Source organism: Anomaloglossus baeobatrachus, chromosome 1 (assembly GCF_048569485.1).
Source record: "Anomaloglossus baeobatrachus isolate aAnoBae1 chromosome 1, aAnoBae1.hap1, whole genome shotgun sequence".
Taxonomy (NCBI): Eukaryota; Metazoa; Chordata; class Amphibia; order Anura; family Aromobatidae; genus Anomaloglossus; species Anomaloglossus baeobatrachus.
Genome location: NC_134353.1, coordinates 747,300,150 through 747,318,639, shown reverse-complemented (window position 1 = coordinate 747,318,639; position 18,490 = coordinate 747,300,150). Strand labels below are relative to the sequence as shown.

At 44.5% G+C, this 18,490-nt stretch overlaps 1 protein-coding gene across 8 annotated transcripts in view; it reads right to left on the bottom strand.

The window, feature by feature from the left end:
- KDM2B (lysine demethylase 2B) overlaps positions 1 to 18,490 on the bottom strand; it is a 244,672-nt gene that overhangs the window by 132,422 nt on the left and 93,760 nt on the right. For all 8 annotated transcript variants that reach the window (XM_075323468.1, XM_075323476.1, XM_075323495.1 and 5 more), the window contains 2 exons: positions 11,343 to 11,496; positions 341 to 456 (listed from right to left, as the gene is read on the bottom strand). In XM_075323468.1, the coding sequence (XP_075179583.1) occupies positions 341 to 456; positions 11,343 to 11,496 (270 nt within the window). The remainder of the gene's footprint in view (positions 1 to 340; positions 457 to 11,342; positions 11,497 to 18,490) is intronic.

Below are 18,490 nucleotides of genomic sequence, written 5' to 3'. Positions count from 1 at the left end.
GGGATTTGGAGACCCTAGCTGTTTCCATGGGATGACATGATGTGACACTGTCCTTGTAGGTAGGCCTATGGACTGCACTGGAGCCAGCAGCCCGGGCTGTAGTAGGGCATATGGAGCACGCAGGATGCATCCGATGGATGGCTTTATGGAAAGGTCATAGAAGGTTATATTGATGCATTATGGAGAGGGGCATGTGCAGTGCTGGAGGCAGAGCCTCCCGGGGATCACATCGCAGCTATAGCAGCCCCAATCTTTGCACGTTACTGAGAAGTGAGCATATCCAGGGAGGTCATGTGCGGTGGGGTCCCCGAGCCCCGCAGACGGCGAGTGCAGCGCTTACCCTTGTCCTGTCTTCTATCTCGTACACACGGAGTTGCATGGGAATATTAAAGCTGTGCAGAATGTTCCCTCCAAACACCAGCGCGTCCGCGGGAGTGTACACGGCATGGATCCACCCTGGAAGCAGAAAGTGAGCGGCAGTGAGGTCCGGGGGTGGCGGCCTGCAGCACTGGGCGGCCGGCGGGCTGCACGGAGCGCACCGGGGACAGCTGCACACCGCGCTGCATCATCCGCCACTGACGCCGCAGCCAGTAATGTCCGTCTCCTGCATGGAAGGAACGCGGGCGGCAGCCTCCCCTCAGCGGAGAAAGCAGGCGGACTCTGGCCACGACTCACGCTCCCAGCCCCCTCCCCGGGGGGAAACACACTCGGGCCATTACTGACTGAGCTACGTGTGCTCCAAGGAAGCGATCCCAGGCCAGTGCAGCGGAAAGGAAGTGAAAAAATCCTCACAGAGCACATCACACGCTATGGAGGGCAGGCGGAAAAGGCGCACATAGCGGCCATTGGTCGCACACAGCCCCTGGTGTATTGTACAGGACGAGCCACACCAGGGGCCAAAGGCACAAAATCCCACTACATCTAATAGCAGGGAGAAGAGCGCCGGCCACACGTCTATGGGAGAGAGGAGCAGCCTGCATCTGCCCTGTGCCCCAGCATTACTGTACGGGGGACCCGGGGGTCTACACTGTAATATCTGCCCTGTGCCCCAGCACTACTGTACGGGGGACCCGGGGGTCTACACTGTAATATCTGCCCTGTGCCCCAGCACTACTGTACGGGGGACCCGGGGGTCTACACTGTAATATCTGCCCTGTGCCCCAGCACTACTGTACGGGGGACCCGGGGGTCTACACTGTAATATCTGCCCTGTGCCCCAGCATTACTGTACGGGGGACCCGGGGGTCTACACTGTAATATCTGCCCTGTGCCCCAGCATTACTGTACGGGGGACCCGGGGGTCTACACTGTAATATCTGCCCTGTGCCCCAGCATTACTGTAAGGGGGACCCGGGGGTCTACACTATAATATCTGCCCTGTACCCCAGCATTACTGTAAGGGGGACCCGGGGGTCTACACTATAATATCTGCCCTGTGCCCCAGCATTACTGTAAGGGGGACCAGGGAGTCTACACAACGAGAGTCTGCCCTGTACCCCAGCATTACTGTAAGGGGAACCTGGGGGTCTACACCACGATATTCTGCCCTGTACCCCAGCATTACTGTAAGGGGGACCAGGGGGTCTACACGACGAGAGTCTGCCCTGTACCCCAGCATTACTGTAAGGGGAACCTGGGGGTCTACACCACGATATTCTGCCCTGTACCCCAGCATTACTGTAAGGGGGACCAGGGGGTCTACACGACGAGAGTCTGCCCTGTACCCCAGCATTACTGTAAGGGGGACCCGGGGGTCTACACGACGAGAGTCTGCCCTGTACCCCAGCATTACTGTAAGGGGGACCAGGGGGTCTACACAACGAGAGTCTGCCCTGTGCCCCAGCATTACTGTACGGGGGACCCGGGGGTCTACACTATAATATCTGCCCTGTGCCCCAGCATTACTGTACAGGGGACCCGGGGGTCTACACTGTAATATCTGCCCTGTGCCCCAGCATTACTGTACGGGGGACCCGGGGGTCTACACTGTAATATCTGCCCTGTGCCCCAGCATTACTGTACGGGGGACCCGGGGGTCTACACTGTAATATCTGCCCTGTGCCCCAGCACTACTGTACGGGGGACCCGGGGGTCTACACTGTAATATCTGCCCTGTGCCCCAGCATTACTGTACGGGGGACCCGGGGGTCTACACTATAATATCTGCCCTGTGCCCCAGCATTACTGTAAGGCGGACCTGGGGGTCTACACTATAATATCTGCCCTGTGCCCCAGCATTACTGTAAGGGGGACCAGGGGGTCTACACAACGAGAGTCTGCCCTGTACCCCAGCATTACTGTAAGGGGAACCTGGGGGTCTACACCACGATATTCTGCCCTGTACCCCAGCATTACTGTAAGGGGGACCCGGGGGTCTACACTGTAATATCTGCCCTGTGCCCCAGCATTACTGTACGGGGGACCCGGGGGTCTACACTATAATATCTGCCCTGTGCCCCAGCATTACTGTAAGGGGGACCTGGGGGTCTACACAACGAGAGTCTGCCCTGTACCCCAGCATTACTGTAAGGGGGACCTGGGGGTCTACACTATAATATCTGCCCTGTGCCCCAGCATTACTGTAAGGGAGACCAGGGGGTCTACACCACGAGAGTCTGCCCTGTGCCCCCAGCATTACTGTAAGGGGGACCTGGGGGTCTACACCACGATATTCTGCCCTGTACCCCAGCATTACTGTAAGGGGGACCTGGGGGTCTACACCACGAGACTGCCCTGTACCCCAGCATTACTGTAAGGGGGACCTGGGGGTCTACACCACGATATTCTGCCCTGTACCTCAGCATTACTGTAAGGGGGACCTGGGGGTCTACACCACGATACTCTGCCCTGTGCCCCAGCATTACTGTAAGGGGGACCTGGGGGTCTACACCACGATATTCTGCCCTGTACCCCAGCATTACTGTAAGAGGGATCTGCGGGTCTGCACCACGATATTCTGCCCTGTACCACAGCATTACTGTAAGGAAGACCTGGGGGTCTACACTACAATATCTGCCCTGTACCCCAAGATTAGTATATGGAGGGGATGTACTCTGTATCTGCCCTGCACCCCAGGAGATATGGGGAGTTTACAGTATACACTGCTCAACCATGAAATTGCAAAAAAAAAAAAAAAAAGTAATGGTTTTGTGGAAATAACAGGATAGATAGACATGTTAATGATATGCAAATGATTGAAAAATGGAAATAAAATTTATAAAAAAAACCCAGTATCAATTATGAGCACCACACTGAGAAACCCTCACTTTTTCACACCTTGGCTACTATCAATGAGGTTATGAATAGTTGCCTGAGGACTGTTCTGTGAATGCAGACAAATCATCTAAATCTGCTGCTGGCAGCTCCCTTTGCAATTATCATCCAATAACATCCCAGAAGTGCTTGATGGGAAACCGGGCCGGAGACGCTGCAGCCATGGTACCACATTCAGACCAGCAGGCTGCTCTCAGAAGCACAAGCAATGTATGGCTGGGCGTTGTACACAGCTCCTGGTATACTACTGATTTGTTGGTGGAACAAGTAATAAGGCCATTTCTCTAATGTAATATCAAGATGTTAGTATACCTGAAATGAAGACTAAAGGGTACCGGCTACTGTACATTATGTCACACCACACCTTAATCTCAACACTTGGATGTGTGTGATAAATGTTTAAAATTACAAAATCATGCTGACAGGCTATTTTTAAAGTAAATAATGGCTGTAATACTTATTCAATTGTAATTGATGCCTTTGGTGAAGAAATCCGTTTTGTAGTTCTTTAATTACCATTGGAAGTTTATGCTGAATAGATTTCGGTGCACAGGGGCTGGACTGTACACAGGGTCTTATCCTCCCTGTTTGTGATTCCTCAGCCTCCGGTCTTTGAATAACAGGACCTGTTATTCAAAGACTGTAAAAAGGCAGAGGAGCGGGGGAATCACAGACAGGGAGAAGACCCCGTGTACAGTCCAGCCCCTGTGCACTGAAATCTAATTAACAGAAAACTCCAAATGCTGATTAAAGAAGAACAAGAAAGCAGATTTCTTCAGCAAAGACATCAATTTAAGCAGTATTAAAGCACCACTCCAGCCATGTCTATACTTTACATTACAAAATCATGTTGACAGGTTCTCTTTAACCACTTCCAGACATTCAACGTACTGGGTATGTCTTGCTAGTCGAGTACTTGCCAACCAAGAACGTACTCTGTATGTCCTGGTGATTGCAGGGGTACAGGCGCTGTGCTCCTGCATCGCCATCGGGAGCTCTGCTTATCTGAAAGCCGAACCCCGGCTCTCACAGCCAGGAACAGTCCCCTCGCTGTCCCTGGCTGTTTAAACCCCTAAATTCTTCGATCGATACTCATTGCAGCAGTTTGGGTTCTGAGAGAGGGATTGCACTCCCTTCTCCCCTCCAATCGGTGCCCCCGTGATGCACCCTCTGGGTCAACAAGCTACGGAAAGCGCCTTGGATCATGCTAGGAGCAGGATTCCAGGTGCTTCTGTCAGTGCTGAACTGACAACTGTACTGTATTGCAATAATAGAGTATTGCAATACAGTACAGCTGCAATCAGAGCAGCATAAGCAAATGTCCAATATAGGGACCAAGAAAAAAGGTAAAAGTAAATAAATCAGAAAATAAAGAGCAAAAAAATGTTTTCCCAATAAATTTAAGAAGAAAAAAGTACACATACTTGGTATTGTCGCATTTGTAACCACTCGATCTTTAAATCTGTCAGACTAGCTAATCCTTTCAGTTAACACAGTAAAAAAATAAAAAGAAGCAAAAAACTGTCTTTTCATCATACAGCTGACAAAAAAAGTGGAATAAAATGCGATGAAAAAAAAATAAAATCATATCTTTTTAAAAATGGTGCCAAATATCATCTTGCCCTGCAAAAGGCAAGAAGCCATAAAGCTCTGTCAGTCAAAAAATAAAAAAGCAATAACCCTCAGAATACAGCAATGTAAAATGTTTTTTTTTTCTATAAGTTGATTTTCATGGTGTAAAAACGTTAAAACGAAACAAACTGTAAAAATGTTGAATGGCTGTAATCATACGGACCTGAAGAATAAAATAGTTCACCATGTTGTCGTGATGGGCGTACAAGGATTGGCCAATTTTTGAGCAAAGAACCTTCATTTTTCCAAGTATCTTCTATGTAGCATTAATGCAGTTTAAATGTTATATATTCTATGTTTGCATATGTCATGGTGCTTACAGAGTGCTGCTGTATCCTTTTGTTTGTTTTTCGTGACTAAAGCAGTCTTATCACTTTTAGGACACTGAACGGCATAAAAAAACATACCGTATATAAAGTCCTGAAATGCCGTTTCTTCAAGATTCTGTCGCACAAAAAGTGGAACAGAAAGTGATAAAAAAATACTATAAGGCCCAAAATAGTAGCAATAAAAAAAAAAGAAACATGAAAAACTATATAGACCTGGTATCGCTGTACTCGTACGGACCTGAGAAATATAGCCACCTAATCATCATTTATACCGCAAGTTGAACGGCATGAAAAAAATAAATGAAGTCAATTCTTCAACTGCTGTTGATTTGTCCATGCTGACTACCAAAGATCGCAGTACGGCACGGCTCATATTTAGCCTGCTCTCTATGCTGAGAGTTTACACACATGATTACATGTTAATCTCTGAAAAATGTGATTCAGACAAAATTCCCAACGGAAAATTCACTGTAATGAGGCAGAGGGAGTCAATTTGAACTCCCGTCTGATCTGGAATTTGGCAGTGTCCATCTTTTTATAAGTGCACAAAAGTGCGGTCCATCAACATTTTTTGTCACCTTTCACAATACGGACACTCCAGAACAGAGGACAAACGGAATGTGGAGTAACTCTGCTGCCTCATTATAGTCAACGGATCCGTCACGGGTTTCACTTGAATCATGGACTTCAGAGATGTAGATGGAAAATCCAATGTAAGTGTTCAGTACAGAGCACAGGATAAATGTGAACTTATCCAAAATGTTCTGTACCCCAAATTGCCACCAAATCGCCTTCAAGTGAATCCACTAGAAACACAATTCCCCACTCAGGTCCATCATCTGTTATTGGAAATATAGGGGGGCTTCAAGGTCACTAGCACAAAAACGCTGTAAAAATGTTCATAAAAGAAATCCAGCAAAATCTACGCTCTCAAATCCAAATGCCCCTTTCCTTCTGAGCCACACAATGTGCCTAAACCACAGTTAACATCCACATGTTTACATTGTTGTATTGAGGAGAGCCCGCTTAATTTACAGGGTACAGGTTTCCAGGAGCTGGGAACAATGTACGGTGACTAAAATGTACTGGGAATGACAGGGGCATATTTGTAATTTTTAATTCTGCAACATTCACTGTATTTGGCACCATGGGTGTTTTCCAGAGACTAAATAGTCACTACATCCATAGATGAACGTGTTGTTTTCCAAAATCTGGTCACTTGTTCTGGCACTTAGGGTCTCTGCAAATGGAGTTCCCAAACTATTCTAGGAAAATCTGTGCTCCAAAAATCAAAACGTGCTCTTTCCCTCCCAAGCCCTGCGGTGCAGCCAAACAGTACTGGACAGGCACATTTAAGGTATTGCCACGTTCAGGAGAAATTTGTGTAACACATTATGGGGCCTTATTTTACCTCTCCCCCTTGTGAAAATTGGAAATCAGGAGTAAAACAACATTTTAGTGGTAAAAATGTAATTCGTTTCTCTTCACCTCCCAATACTGTAACATTTTGTAGCACACTTGTAGTATCAATATGCTTACTACGCCGCCAGATGAATTCACTGAGGGGTGCAGTTTGTGGGGAGCTCTACTGTTTAGGCACCATTACAAATAACTCCGAACTCTAATATGGCGCTCCTTCCCTTCTTCATGTTCTACTGTGCCTAAAAAGTAGTTTTCAACAATATATGGGATATTGCAAACTCGAAAGAAATTTCACAACAAATTGTACGATGGATTAACTCCTGTTACCCTTGTGAAAATGTAAGATTTGGGGTTAACGCAACATTTTTGTGGTAAAAATGTATTTTTTCATTTTAATGGCACACAGTATAAAATGTTGTGATAAACCTGGGGTTTCAAGGTGCTTAAACGCCTAGATAAATTCCTTGAGGGGTCTAGTTTCCAAAATGGGGTCACTTGTGGGGGGAGGTCTACTGTTTATGGACATCATGGGCTTTCCAAACGCGACATGGCATCCGCTAACAAATCCAGTCAATTTTGCATTCAAAAAGTCAAATGGCACTTCTTCCTTTATGAGCCCTGCAGTGCGCATAAACACTAGATTTCCACCACATATGGGGTATCTGTGTGCTCAGGAGTAATTGCACAGTGAATTTGTTTCCGTTACCCTTGTGATAATGCAAAATTTGTGGTTAAAGTAAAATTTTTGTGGAAAAAAGTTTTAATTTTTTCGTTTCACATTGCTTTAGTTCCTGTGAACCACCTAAAGTGATAATAAACTTCTTCAATGTGGTTTTGAGCAGTTTGAGGGGTGCAGATTTTTAGAGTGGTGTCACTTCTGGGTATTTTCTGTCAACTAGTCAAAGTCACGTCATATGTTCTGTGGCCCCTAAACAAAAATATTTTCTAAAAAATGTTGTTGGAAAAACAAGAAAGTGCTAATAAACCTTGAACCTGTCAAACTTACGAAAAAAAAAATATATATTTCACAAATTATGCCGATGTCAAGTAGACGTGGGAAATGTTATTCATTAATTATTTTGTATGACATACCTCTCTGGTTTAAGGACATAAAAGTTACAAGTTTGAAAAAATTGTGAAATCCTTAAAATTTTCCCTAAATTTCAAATATGTTCAGAAATAAACGCAGAAAAAAAAAAATCTTAAATTTACCACTGCCATGAAGTACAAAATGTCACAAAAAAAAAAAGACTCAGAATCACGGGGCTCTGTTGAAGCATTCTAGAGTTATAACCTGTCAAAGTGATACTGGGCCGTATTGAGAAAAATGGGTCGGTCATGAGGGTGAAAAAAAGGCTGAAAGTGAAAGGAGGGAAAGAGTTAAAAAGGCCTCCATGACCGTTGCACACAGTCTCACAAATTTTGAAGAATGCCCTATTCTGTACTCCCAAGTTTAAAAACAAACAAAAAACAACAACCTTCAGAAACCAGTCTTCTCTTGACCCATCCTCTGTGTCTAGTTACCGCCCCATATCCCTTCTCCCCTATGCCTCAAAAATACTGGAACAGCATGTCCATCTTGAACTGTCCTCCATACCTCTCCTCCTGCTCTCTCTTTGACCAGCTACAATCTGGCTTCCGACCGCATCACTCTACTGAAACTGCCCTAACTAAAGTCACCAATGACCTACTAACTGCCAAAGCCAAGCGACACTACTCTGTCCTCCTCCTCCTGGACCTGTCCTCTGCCATCGACATAGTAGACGACTCCCTCCTATTACAGATTCTCTCCTCTCTAGGCATCACAGACTTGGCCCTATCCTGGATCTATTCATACCTAACCGACTGAACTTTCAGCGTCTCCCACTCTCACACATCACCTCCTCATCCCACCTTCTATCCGTTGGTGTCCCCAAGGTTCAGTTCTTGGACCACTGCTGTTCTCCATCTATACCTTTGGCCTGGGATAGCTCATAGAGTCCCATGGCTTTCAGTATCATCTCTATGCCGAGGATACGCACATCTACCTCTCTGGACCTAACATTACCTCCTTACACACTAACCAAAATCCCACAGTGTCAGTCTGCTATTTCATCCTTCTCTGCGCGATTCCTAAAGCTTAACATGGACAAAACAGAATTCATTGTCTTTCCTCCTCCTCACTCAACTCCTCCAGCAAGCCTATCCATCAAAGTTGATGGTTGCTCACTCTCCCCAGTCTCACAAGCTTGTTGCCTTTGAGTAACCTCTCGACTCTTCTCTATCCTTCAAGCCGCACATCCAAGCCCTGTTCACCTCATGCCAATTACAACTCAAAAATATCTCCCGGATACGTGCTTTCCTTAGCCAAGAATCTGCAAAAACATTAGTACATGCCCTCATTATCTCCCGCCTCGACTACTGCAACCTCCTGCTCTATGGCCTCCCTTCCAACACTCTTACACCCCTCCAATCTATCCTGAACTCTGCGGCCTGCTTAATCCACCTCTCCTCTCGCTATTCCCCAGCCTCGCCACTCTGCCAATCCCTTCACTGGCTTCCCATCGCCCAAAGACTCCAGTTCAAAAGATTAACCATGACCTACAAAGCCATCCACAACCTGTCTCCTCCTTACATCTGTGACCTAGTCTCCCAGTACCTACCTGCACGCAACCTCAGATCCTCACAAGATCTCCTTCTCTACTCTTTTCTTATCTCCTCTTCCCACAATCGCGTACAAGATTTCTCCCGTGCCTCCCCCATACTCTGGAACGCTCTACCGCAGCATATCAGACACTCTCCTACCGTGAAAAGCTTCAAGATGAACCTGAAGACCCACCTCTTCCGACAAGCCTACAACCTACAATAACCCTCAGTCCAGTACACCACTGCGCAACCAGCTCTGTCCTCACCTGTTGTACCCCCACCCATTCCCTGTAGACTGAGCCTTCACGAGCAGGGTCCTCTCTCCTCCTGTACTAGTCTGTTTAGTACGGTTAATTATTGTTATACTAGTTTTTATGTATACCCTTTCTCACTTGTAAAGTGCCATGGAATTAATGGCGCTATAATAATAATAATAATAATAATAATAATAATAATAATAATAAATACCAAGACTAATAAGTCAAACAGAAACCAACAGCAGGCATCATCGGGCTACAAGCCAGACGTCCATCAACAGATGTTCACTGACCTGACTAAACTGCTCTGTAAGGCTATGATGGTGCAGAGCAAGTCAGCAATAGAGGCTAGAATGGAGGTCTATGCTCTTCAGCGACTATTGTAGTTTTTGCCTTCAGACCAATCTCCAGCTATCAATGTGACGGAGACCACTTGGGTAGAGGAGGGCTTTATGTTGGAACGTTCTATACGACAATACAACACCAGGCCCATTGTTGCGTGTGCATGACCTAGATGTGATACCATGGCCTGCAGAGTCTCTGGACTTGTCTCCTATTGAGCACATTAGGGGTGTGATTTGTTAATAATTAATAGGGAGCTGCCGGCAGCAAACCTTTACGATTTGCATGTCCAAGTGTAGTTAGCATGGTAGAACATTCCTCAGACAACCATTAATAACCTCATTGACAGCAGCCGAGGTGTGCAAGTGTGTATATTTCTGTGCATGTCGTTTGTTCCTGAATATATATTAAGGTTTTGAAAATGTTGTTTCCATTTTTCGTCATTTCCATATCAGTAACAAGTCTATCGTTCCTGCGATTTCCATAATTCAAAGACTATTCATTCTTGGTGTTCCAATTTTAATGTTGAAGAGTATAATATCTGTATTGCACTTCAGCATTAGTGAACAGAGGATATCTGGAGAGTTTACATTATAACATCTGCACCTTACCATTAGTGTTACAAAATGTTTTTTGGCAATTTGCACTATAATGTGACCACAGATAATACCTAGATGTAAACGGTCCCAATGATTGGTTATATCACATTCAGTAGTACCTGACCCCTGTATAAACTCATTATGGTGAAGGGAACATTCACTTTATTACAAATAGAGCAATTAGGCATATTTATCATGGCAAATCTTTAACCCTACTACATGCAAATATCATTATGATCAAGGTGGAAGGCATTATGTTGATCACTACAATGCATAGAAAATGAATGCTGGCACTAGGCGGTGTGGAAAAAAAAATTCATTCAGTAAAGGCGGTGTGCCAGTATTAGGATACACTGCCCAATAGTTCATGTAAATGTAAAGTTATGTAAATCATCCCATCTAAAAGTCAAGGACACAGCATAAAGCCATTTAAGTCCGAAAAAGGTGCAAGACCGAGCACACGGTGGTTCCCTCTGCACCATTATAGTCAATGGCCCGGTCGACGCCTACATCTGAATTCCGTTTTGTGGATGCTTCGGACATAAGCCCCACGACAGCATCACTGAACGTGGAGAAGAAAGGAGAGCGAAAGGACCCTTATTGTAATGGCCCCGCAGTTTTGTAGGTGAAACCGTATTTTTCCTGATAAAATAAGTTAATTGCGCAGGAAACCAGTGAAAAGATCATAGTGGCACAGGGCCGTTAGAGTTTTATCCACAGCATGACTCCTATATGTGAATGTTGCCAGAATGGGTAATAAAAGCAGCCATGGGTAAGAGAAAATAGTGCAGACAGCCTTAAATGCACCCATAGCAAATACATTTTACATCTAATTGGGAACGTAGTCAAACGTAGACCGTTACCTGATGGAATAAAGAAGGTGTGCCCTTGCTGGAGTTCAATCCTCTGACAACCCTGTGATCTGTCTCCCAAGAAGATGTCCGTTTGCTTCCCTGATAAAAGCCATTCCTCATAGAGCTGTAAATTATACACTGTGGGGGGAATCAACCAAAATACCTGTGGCAAAGAGAAGACATGCTACTCAAACAATCAGGACATAAAAACCCCCCCAAAAAAACAGTTAAAATATAAGGCTTTAGTTTGTGACACAAAGTAGTTGGTGATGTCATCTTTATTTTACCAAATTTGTTTTCCTTCCCAGTTGTTTTTAGTGACATTGTGAGGTTGTGCTCTTTTGACTAGTTGAGCACTGCCTGCCTTAACAAATAGGAAAGCAAAATGGATCACAGAGTTATGGGCTGCATTTCTCTGCGTTTCCTGTAAGAAACCTTTATTGCATATAAAAGGAAAACATAGCTGTCCAGTTTGAACAACCCTTCTGCTCCTATAAGTGGCCAAGCCAAGAATGGTTGCTGGAGCTAGTCATTGATCAGCAAGTCTGGCAGGGAAAGCAGCGTGCCCACCCATCCACAGCTTCTGATAAGTTTTAAAGGGAACCTGTCACCAGTTTTGGGGCCTACAAGCGGCGGACACCACCAGTGGACTCTTATACACACCATTCTAACATGCTGTATATAAGGGGTCAGGCCGCTGTGTAGGGCGTAAAAATCACTTTATAATACTTACGCGTCCTACGTTATGCACACGCGCTGGCATTGAGGTCCTGCGCAGGACCTCAATGCCAGCGCGTATGCATAACATAGGACGCATCATGCACCCCGGCTTCAGAAGGACGACAAAGATGGCCGAAAGAGGAGGCGCCGCACCCGGATAACGGAGACACCCATCTGACCTGTGTACACCATACCGACCGTTTAGGTAAGTATTATAAAGTCATTTTTACGTTCTACACAGCGGCCTGGGCTCTTATATACAGCATTATGTTAGAATGCTGTATAAGATTTTCTCGCATTCCACTCGTGCGAGTCATACGCAAATGTGACTCTAGCCTTATTCAGATCATTTCTGTGGGCATAGACAGTCATGTTCTCGTCAGCAAATGTCCTGTCTTGACAAGACATTTGCTGTGGAGAGCGAGGATTTTAAAAATCACCTTGTTCCTAATCAGCCCAACTAAATGGACCCATAGGGTATATACTAGGAGTCCAGAAATTACGCAGCAAGCATCCAGGCTGCGCCCTTCTTCCATTGTATTATTGCAGGATTTTCTGCAATTAAAAAAAATAAAAAAAATATATCAAAAACTCCTGATAATACTATGATTAGAACAAAATTAAATTGCAGAGCAAAAGACCATGGTTTAGGTGCAGAAAAAGACACTTGCTCAGAGATCCATCCTAGCCCGCAGAGAAAGAAAAGAGGACGATCCCTGCAAGTTTGTGTTCCTGTGTTTTCATATGTTTGTATGGGTGTATAAATATGTATTTGTATATGATGTTTGTGTGTATAGGTTTGTATATGCGCACATTAGTACTTGCATGTGCCTCATAAAAATCGGTGTATAACCTCGTTCAGATATCGTTTTTGGTTTTCTTATTTGTGGAGAAAAAAAGACTGATTTTCATCAGAGTACTGAATCTGATTTTTAGCAGTGTTTGTGCTAAGTGTGCGCTTTTTGCCATCAGTGTATCATTATTTTCTTGAGTAAAAAGAAAAAATGAACGCAAAAAAACTTAAAAAGCTTCTCGTACCCATTATAAAAATAAAAGCAGATAACACAAACCAAAAAACTTGTTTGAATGATTTTAATCTGTGACTTTGATCAAAACAAAACAGCATATCTTAGTCATTTTTTTTGTGGACACAAGGTCTGTAAAAACAATATCGGTAAGTGAACAGCCCGATAGAACATGTAACCATTATAGTCTATTAGTGAAAACACGAATAGAACATATATGGAAAGCACATACAGTGGGTGAAAAGTATTAGACACCTCACCAATTTTTCTAAGTAAATATATTTCAAAATAAGTACTATTGACATGAATCTCACCAGATATCGATAACAACCCATCCAATCCACACAGGCAAAGAAATCAAAACCATAGATGTCCATAAATTATATTGTGAGCAATAATGAGAAATGACACGAAAAAAAGTATTTAACACAAGAAGAAAGAGGTGCAAAAAGCCATGGAATGTCTAGACACCAGGTGAAATCTATCAGTAATTAGAAAGCAATTCTGCCACTTAACTGATCCCCTGTAAAAAGGTGTCTCATTACCAAAGGTATCACACAAGAAATAGCTCATGATAGGTAAAACCTGTGAGCTATCCAAAGACCTTCACAATTGTTTAAAAAAAAATACTGATGGCATTCGTTACGGAAGAATTTCTAAACTACTGGTTTCAGTGAGTACGGTTACCAATTTTCTAAGTAAATATATATTTCTAAAGGTGCTATCGACATGAAATTCTCACCAGATGTTGATAACAACCCATTCAAGCCACACAGGCAAATAAATCAAAGCAGAAGTGTCCAAATATATTTAGTGATGTGTAATAATGAGAAATGACAAGGAAAAAAAATTATTTAACACGCTTAGGCTGCTTTCACACCATGTTGTTTTAACATGCGTCATGAACTTTTTTTGCTGTAAAAGCGGATCCTGCTTTTACAAAGAAAAACGCATGCAAACGCATGTGTTATTTTGCAGGATCCTGTCACTGGATGTTTAGGGGCGGGCATTGAAGTCATGTGATCGGGAGTGAGGGGAACTGAACATGATAGACTGGGAGCCGACATCTGACAGCTGCGGAGGCTCGTAACCAAGGTAAACATCGGGTAACTTGCTTGGATACCCGATATTTACCTTGGTTACGAGTGTCCGCAGCTCTCAGGCGGGGGAGAGAGAGAGAGGAGAGTGAGGGGGAGAGAGGCAGAGAGTGAGGGGGAGAGAGGCAGAGAGTGAGGGGGAGAGAGGCAGAGAGTGAGGGGGAGAGAGGCAGAGAGTGAGGGGGAGAGAGGCAGAGAGTGAGGGGGAGAGAGGCAGAGAGTGAGGGGGAGAGAGGCAGAGAGTGAGGGGGAGAGAGGAGAGAGTGAGGGGGGAGAGAGGAGAGAGTGAGGGGGGAGAGAGGAGAGAGGGGAGAGTGAGGGGGGAGAGGAGAGTGAGGGGGGAGAGGAGAGTGAGGGGGGAGAGGAGAGTGAGGGGGGAGAGGAGAGTGAGGGGGGAGAGGAGAGTGAGGGGGAGGGAGGGGAAGGGGAAAGAGGAGAGAGAGGGGATCACGCGAGGCTGGTTTCTGGGCATGCTCAGTAGAGCAAGCAGGATCCTGTCTATCAGCATGCCAGCGTTCACATGTGTTTGCATGCAATATAGTCAGGATCCAGCAATTTTGTAGTATTTGGACGCAGCTCAAAAACACTACAAGTAGAGTTTTTGAAAAAAGTTAAAAAACTGCAAGTCGCTGGATCCTCACTATAAACGCACGCAAACGCAGGTGAACGCATGTTGACGCGAGTCCAACGCAAATGCATTGAAATGAAAACGCATTTGCACTGGATCCGTTTTTGCGTTAAAAAAAACCGTTCAGGACGCATGTTAAAAAAAACGTAGTGTGAAAGCAGCCTTACTGAAATTTTATTTAAAACTTCGTACAAAAGCATTTATTGGATTCAGGTCAGGTAATTGGCTGCAGCACTCAAGCTGCTTTATTTTCTCTGAAACCAATTGAAAGTTTCCTTGGCTTTGTACCGTATTTTTAAGACGCACCCCAAATATAAAAGATAAAAAAAGGTTTAAAAAAAAAAAAAAAAAAAAAAAAAAAAAAGGGTCCATTTTATACTCCAGTGGTGTCTTACCATAGGGGGGGGGCGATAGCAGTGATGGAGTGGAGGTCACAGGAGGCAGGGGCGGTGCTGGAGTAGGGGAATGCTGGTCGCAGCGTGGCTGGCCATGCTGGCTGCGGAGGGGGTTGTGCTGGCTGTGGTGGGGGCCTGTGCAGCAGGGCAGTGCATGGGTGAGATGCTCTGTAGGCGGTGCGATGTTCAAATAATGGCGCAAGAAATCGGCACCTGCGCAGATTAAGCTCTCAGCTCAATGACAATCTGGGAGCTCCAACTGCGCACGTGCCGACTCTTGGTGACATTATTTGAAGATCGCACCGCCGACAAAGCATCTTACCTTCCGCACCTCCTTGCTCCACACAGCGCCCGCCGCAGCCAGCACAGCCCTGCATCGACGACAGAGCATCTCACCCACCGCAACCAGCACAGCCCTGCACCGCCGACAGAGCATCTCACCCACCGCACCGCTCTGCTCCACACAGTGCCCATTGCAGCCAGCTCAGTGCCTATTCTCCACCTCCTGGTAAGTTACATTCGGATTTTAAGATGCACCCCTAATTTTCCTCAAATTTTTGGGAGGAAAAAGTGCGTCTTATAATCCGAAAAATACGGTAATTGGGATCATTGTCTTGATGAAATGTCCACCCTCATTTCAGCTTTATTATGTTGATAGATGGCAGCAAATCTTTTATCAAGAATGTCTCAGTACATTTGTCTACTCATCCTTAATACAATTATATGAAGTTTTCCAGTGCAGTTTGCTGAAAAAAACCACAACACACCATGATGTTCAGACCTATAAACTTTACTGTTGGTATGGCGTTTTTAGATTGATATGCATCTATGTTTTGGGTTGATATGCATATATGGTTCGATTTATTTACCTGTGTGGATTGGATGGGTTGTTTTCGACAACACTAGAAATTCATGTCAATAATACCTTTAGAAATATACACTAGAGATCAAAATTAGAGAATGTATGACCACTTCCTTTTTTCAGTAATTATGTAGTCTACATTGATCAACATTTGAAGGTTTTTTTAAGGCCTCTTTCACACGCACGTGCCTCCGGTATGTGTTTGGAAGTTTTCTCACGTACCGGAGACACGTACACACGTAGACCTATGGATTCCTACGGTTTTGGACACACGCAAGTATTTTCGCACGGAACGTGTGTCCATTCCGTACTTACGTGTGTCCATGTGTTTCTCACGGCAACATGTCCGATTTCTCTCCGGCATCACGTGTGTCACATGGAGCGCAAACGTGTCACACGTAATGCAAACGGACCTCACGGATGTGTTCCGTGTGACACGCACCGGAGAAAAGACATGTGTCTGTGAGAAAAAAAAAAAACAACAACAAACCTTTACTCACCTTCTCCTGCCCTGCTGTCTCTGCCACTGCTGTCACTTGCTGCCGACCGCCGCTCATTATGCTCATTGAATATTCACTTCACTGTGGCCGGAAGCAGCAGCAGCGGGGGAGTCGATAGGACCGGAGACAAAAGATCAGCACCATGGACAGTGACGCTTGAGACAGGCGAGTAGAAAGTTCCTATTCTCCGTGTGGTATCACAGATAACACACGGAGAACACGTGTGCCATACACATGGCACACCAAGGGCAATATGCACCTTTGACACGTCCGTGAAAAACGTGCGTGATTTTCACGGACGTGTGAAAGAGACCTTAAGGGGTGCACCATGCCACTAGAACAGTGTTTTACAAAGATCCAAAAGTTTTATCAACATAAAACCTTTATTTTGAACAAAACGGGATGATCACAATTACTGTAGCATAGAGAAAGATTAGTAAATTCTCTGAAGGTAACAGTCACCAATCAGTAGGAAGTGTACAGGCCTTTGCTTTGAATGATTACAGCACATCTGCGACCATAAGACATCACTAGTCTATCACACTGCTCTGGTGTGATTTTGGTCCACTCTTCTTCTAGTCTCTTCCCCCATTCTTTGACTTGTGGGTTTCTAAGCCATTACTTTGTCACCAAGGATTTTCCAGAGGTTTTCTATTGGGTCTAGATCAGGATTCTGGGCTGGCCATTTATTGTTTCAATGTTTTCTATTTCAAGAAACTGCTTTACCCATTTTGCTGTGTGACAGGGGGCATTGTCCTACATGAAAATTGCAGGCTGATTAAGTAATGAACACAAGTAAGGAACCACGTGTTTTTGAAGAAGGTTGTGATACACACTTGCATTCACTCTGCCATGTAGCTGTATCAGAGGTCCAACTCCTGCAGCAGAAAATATTCCCCAAACCATGACACGTCCTCCACCATCTTTCATTGATTTCTTAACACACTTTGGGTTCAGTCTTTCCCAAGGATGTCGATGAACATAATGTTTCCCATCAGACTCAAATAAATTAAACTTGCTGTCATCACTAAAATGAACTGTAGACCATTTCTCCTCTGTCCACACAACATGCTCCTCACCAAAGGTGCATCTAGCCTTTTGATTCTGTCTGCTAAAGAGAGATTTGGTCACTGCAGAATGGGCTTTCAGTCCAAATACTCTTAAAACGTCATGAAACTGTATGACGAGACAGATCCCTACCCTGTTCAGTGCTGAACTGGTGAGCAATTCTAGCTGCAGTGTTGAAACAACCACCCATGGAGATTCTCTGCATTATCCGGTCCTCTTTTGTATTTGTCTTTCGACCAGCCTTCTTGTGGGACTTGAAAGAGTTTGTGATGTTGTAAAAGTGCAATGTTCTCGAAATCACAGATTTGGAAACACCAACTTCTCTTGCTATGGCTGATAGGGTCACCCTTTTGGCCATCATCTGGGCAACCTGCTGCTGGAGGGTTTCAGTCACTTTGGAACGGCACACCATTTTTGCAAAGTCAGTGGAAACGGGAAAGTTAGGCTGCAGTTCAATAGGGTTTGCCAGATAATTAAGGAAATTAGCACCAGGTGCCAGATTAACACTAATGACTTGCAGGTATCTGAAAGTGTTCTCTAATTTTGATCAGTGTTCTTTTTCATTCATCTCATTTATATTTTTATAATGTGCTTTACAATACATTCAAATTTATGAAATAAGCTTAAAATGCTGCTAGTTTACTTAAGTTAGGATATAATCACATAGGACTTTACAATGACTAACATTTAGGAAATTGTGTGTTGTTCTCCAAATTTTGAACTTCAGTGTATGTACTTAGAAAACTGGTGACGTGTTCAATACTTATTTCATCTGCTGTCTGTCATGTCTGAATGAGGTTGTAGGGCTTATTACACACACACACACACACACACACACACACTTTTTTTTTATTATAGAATG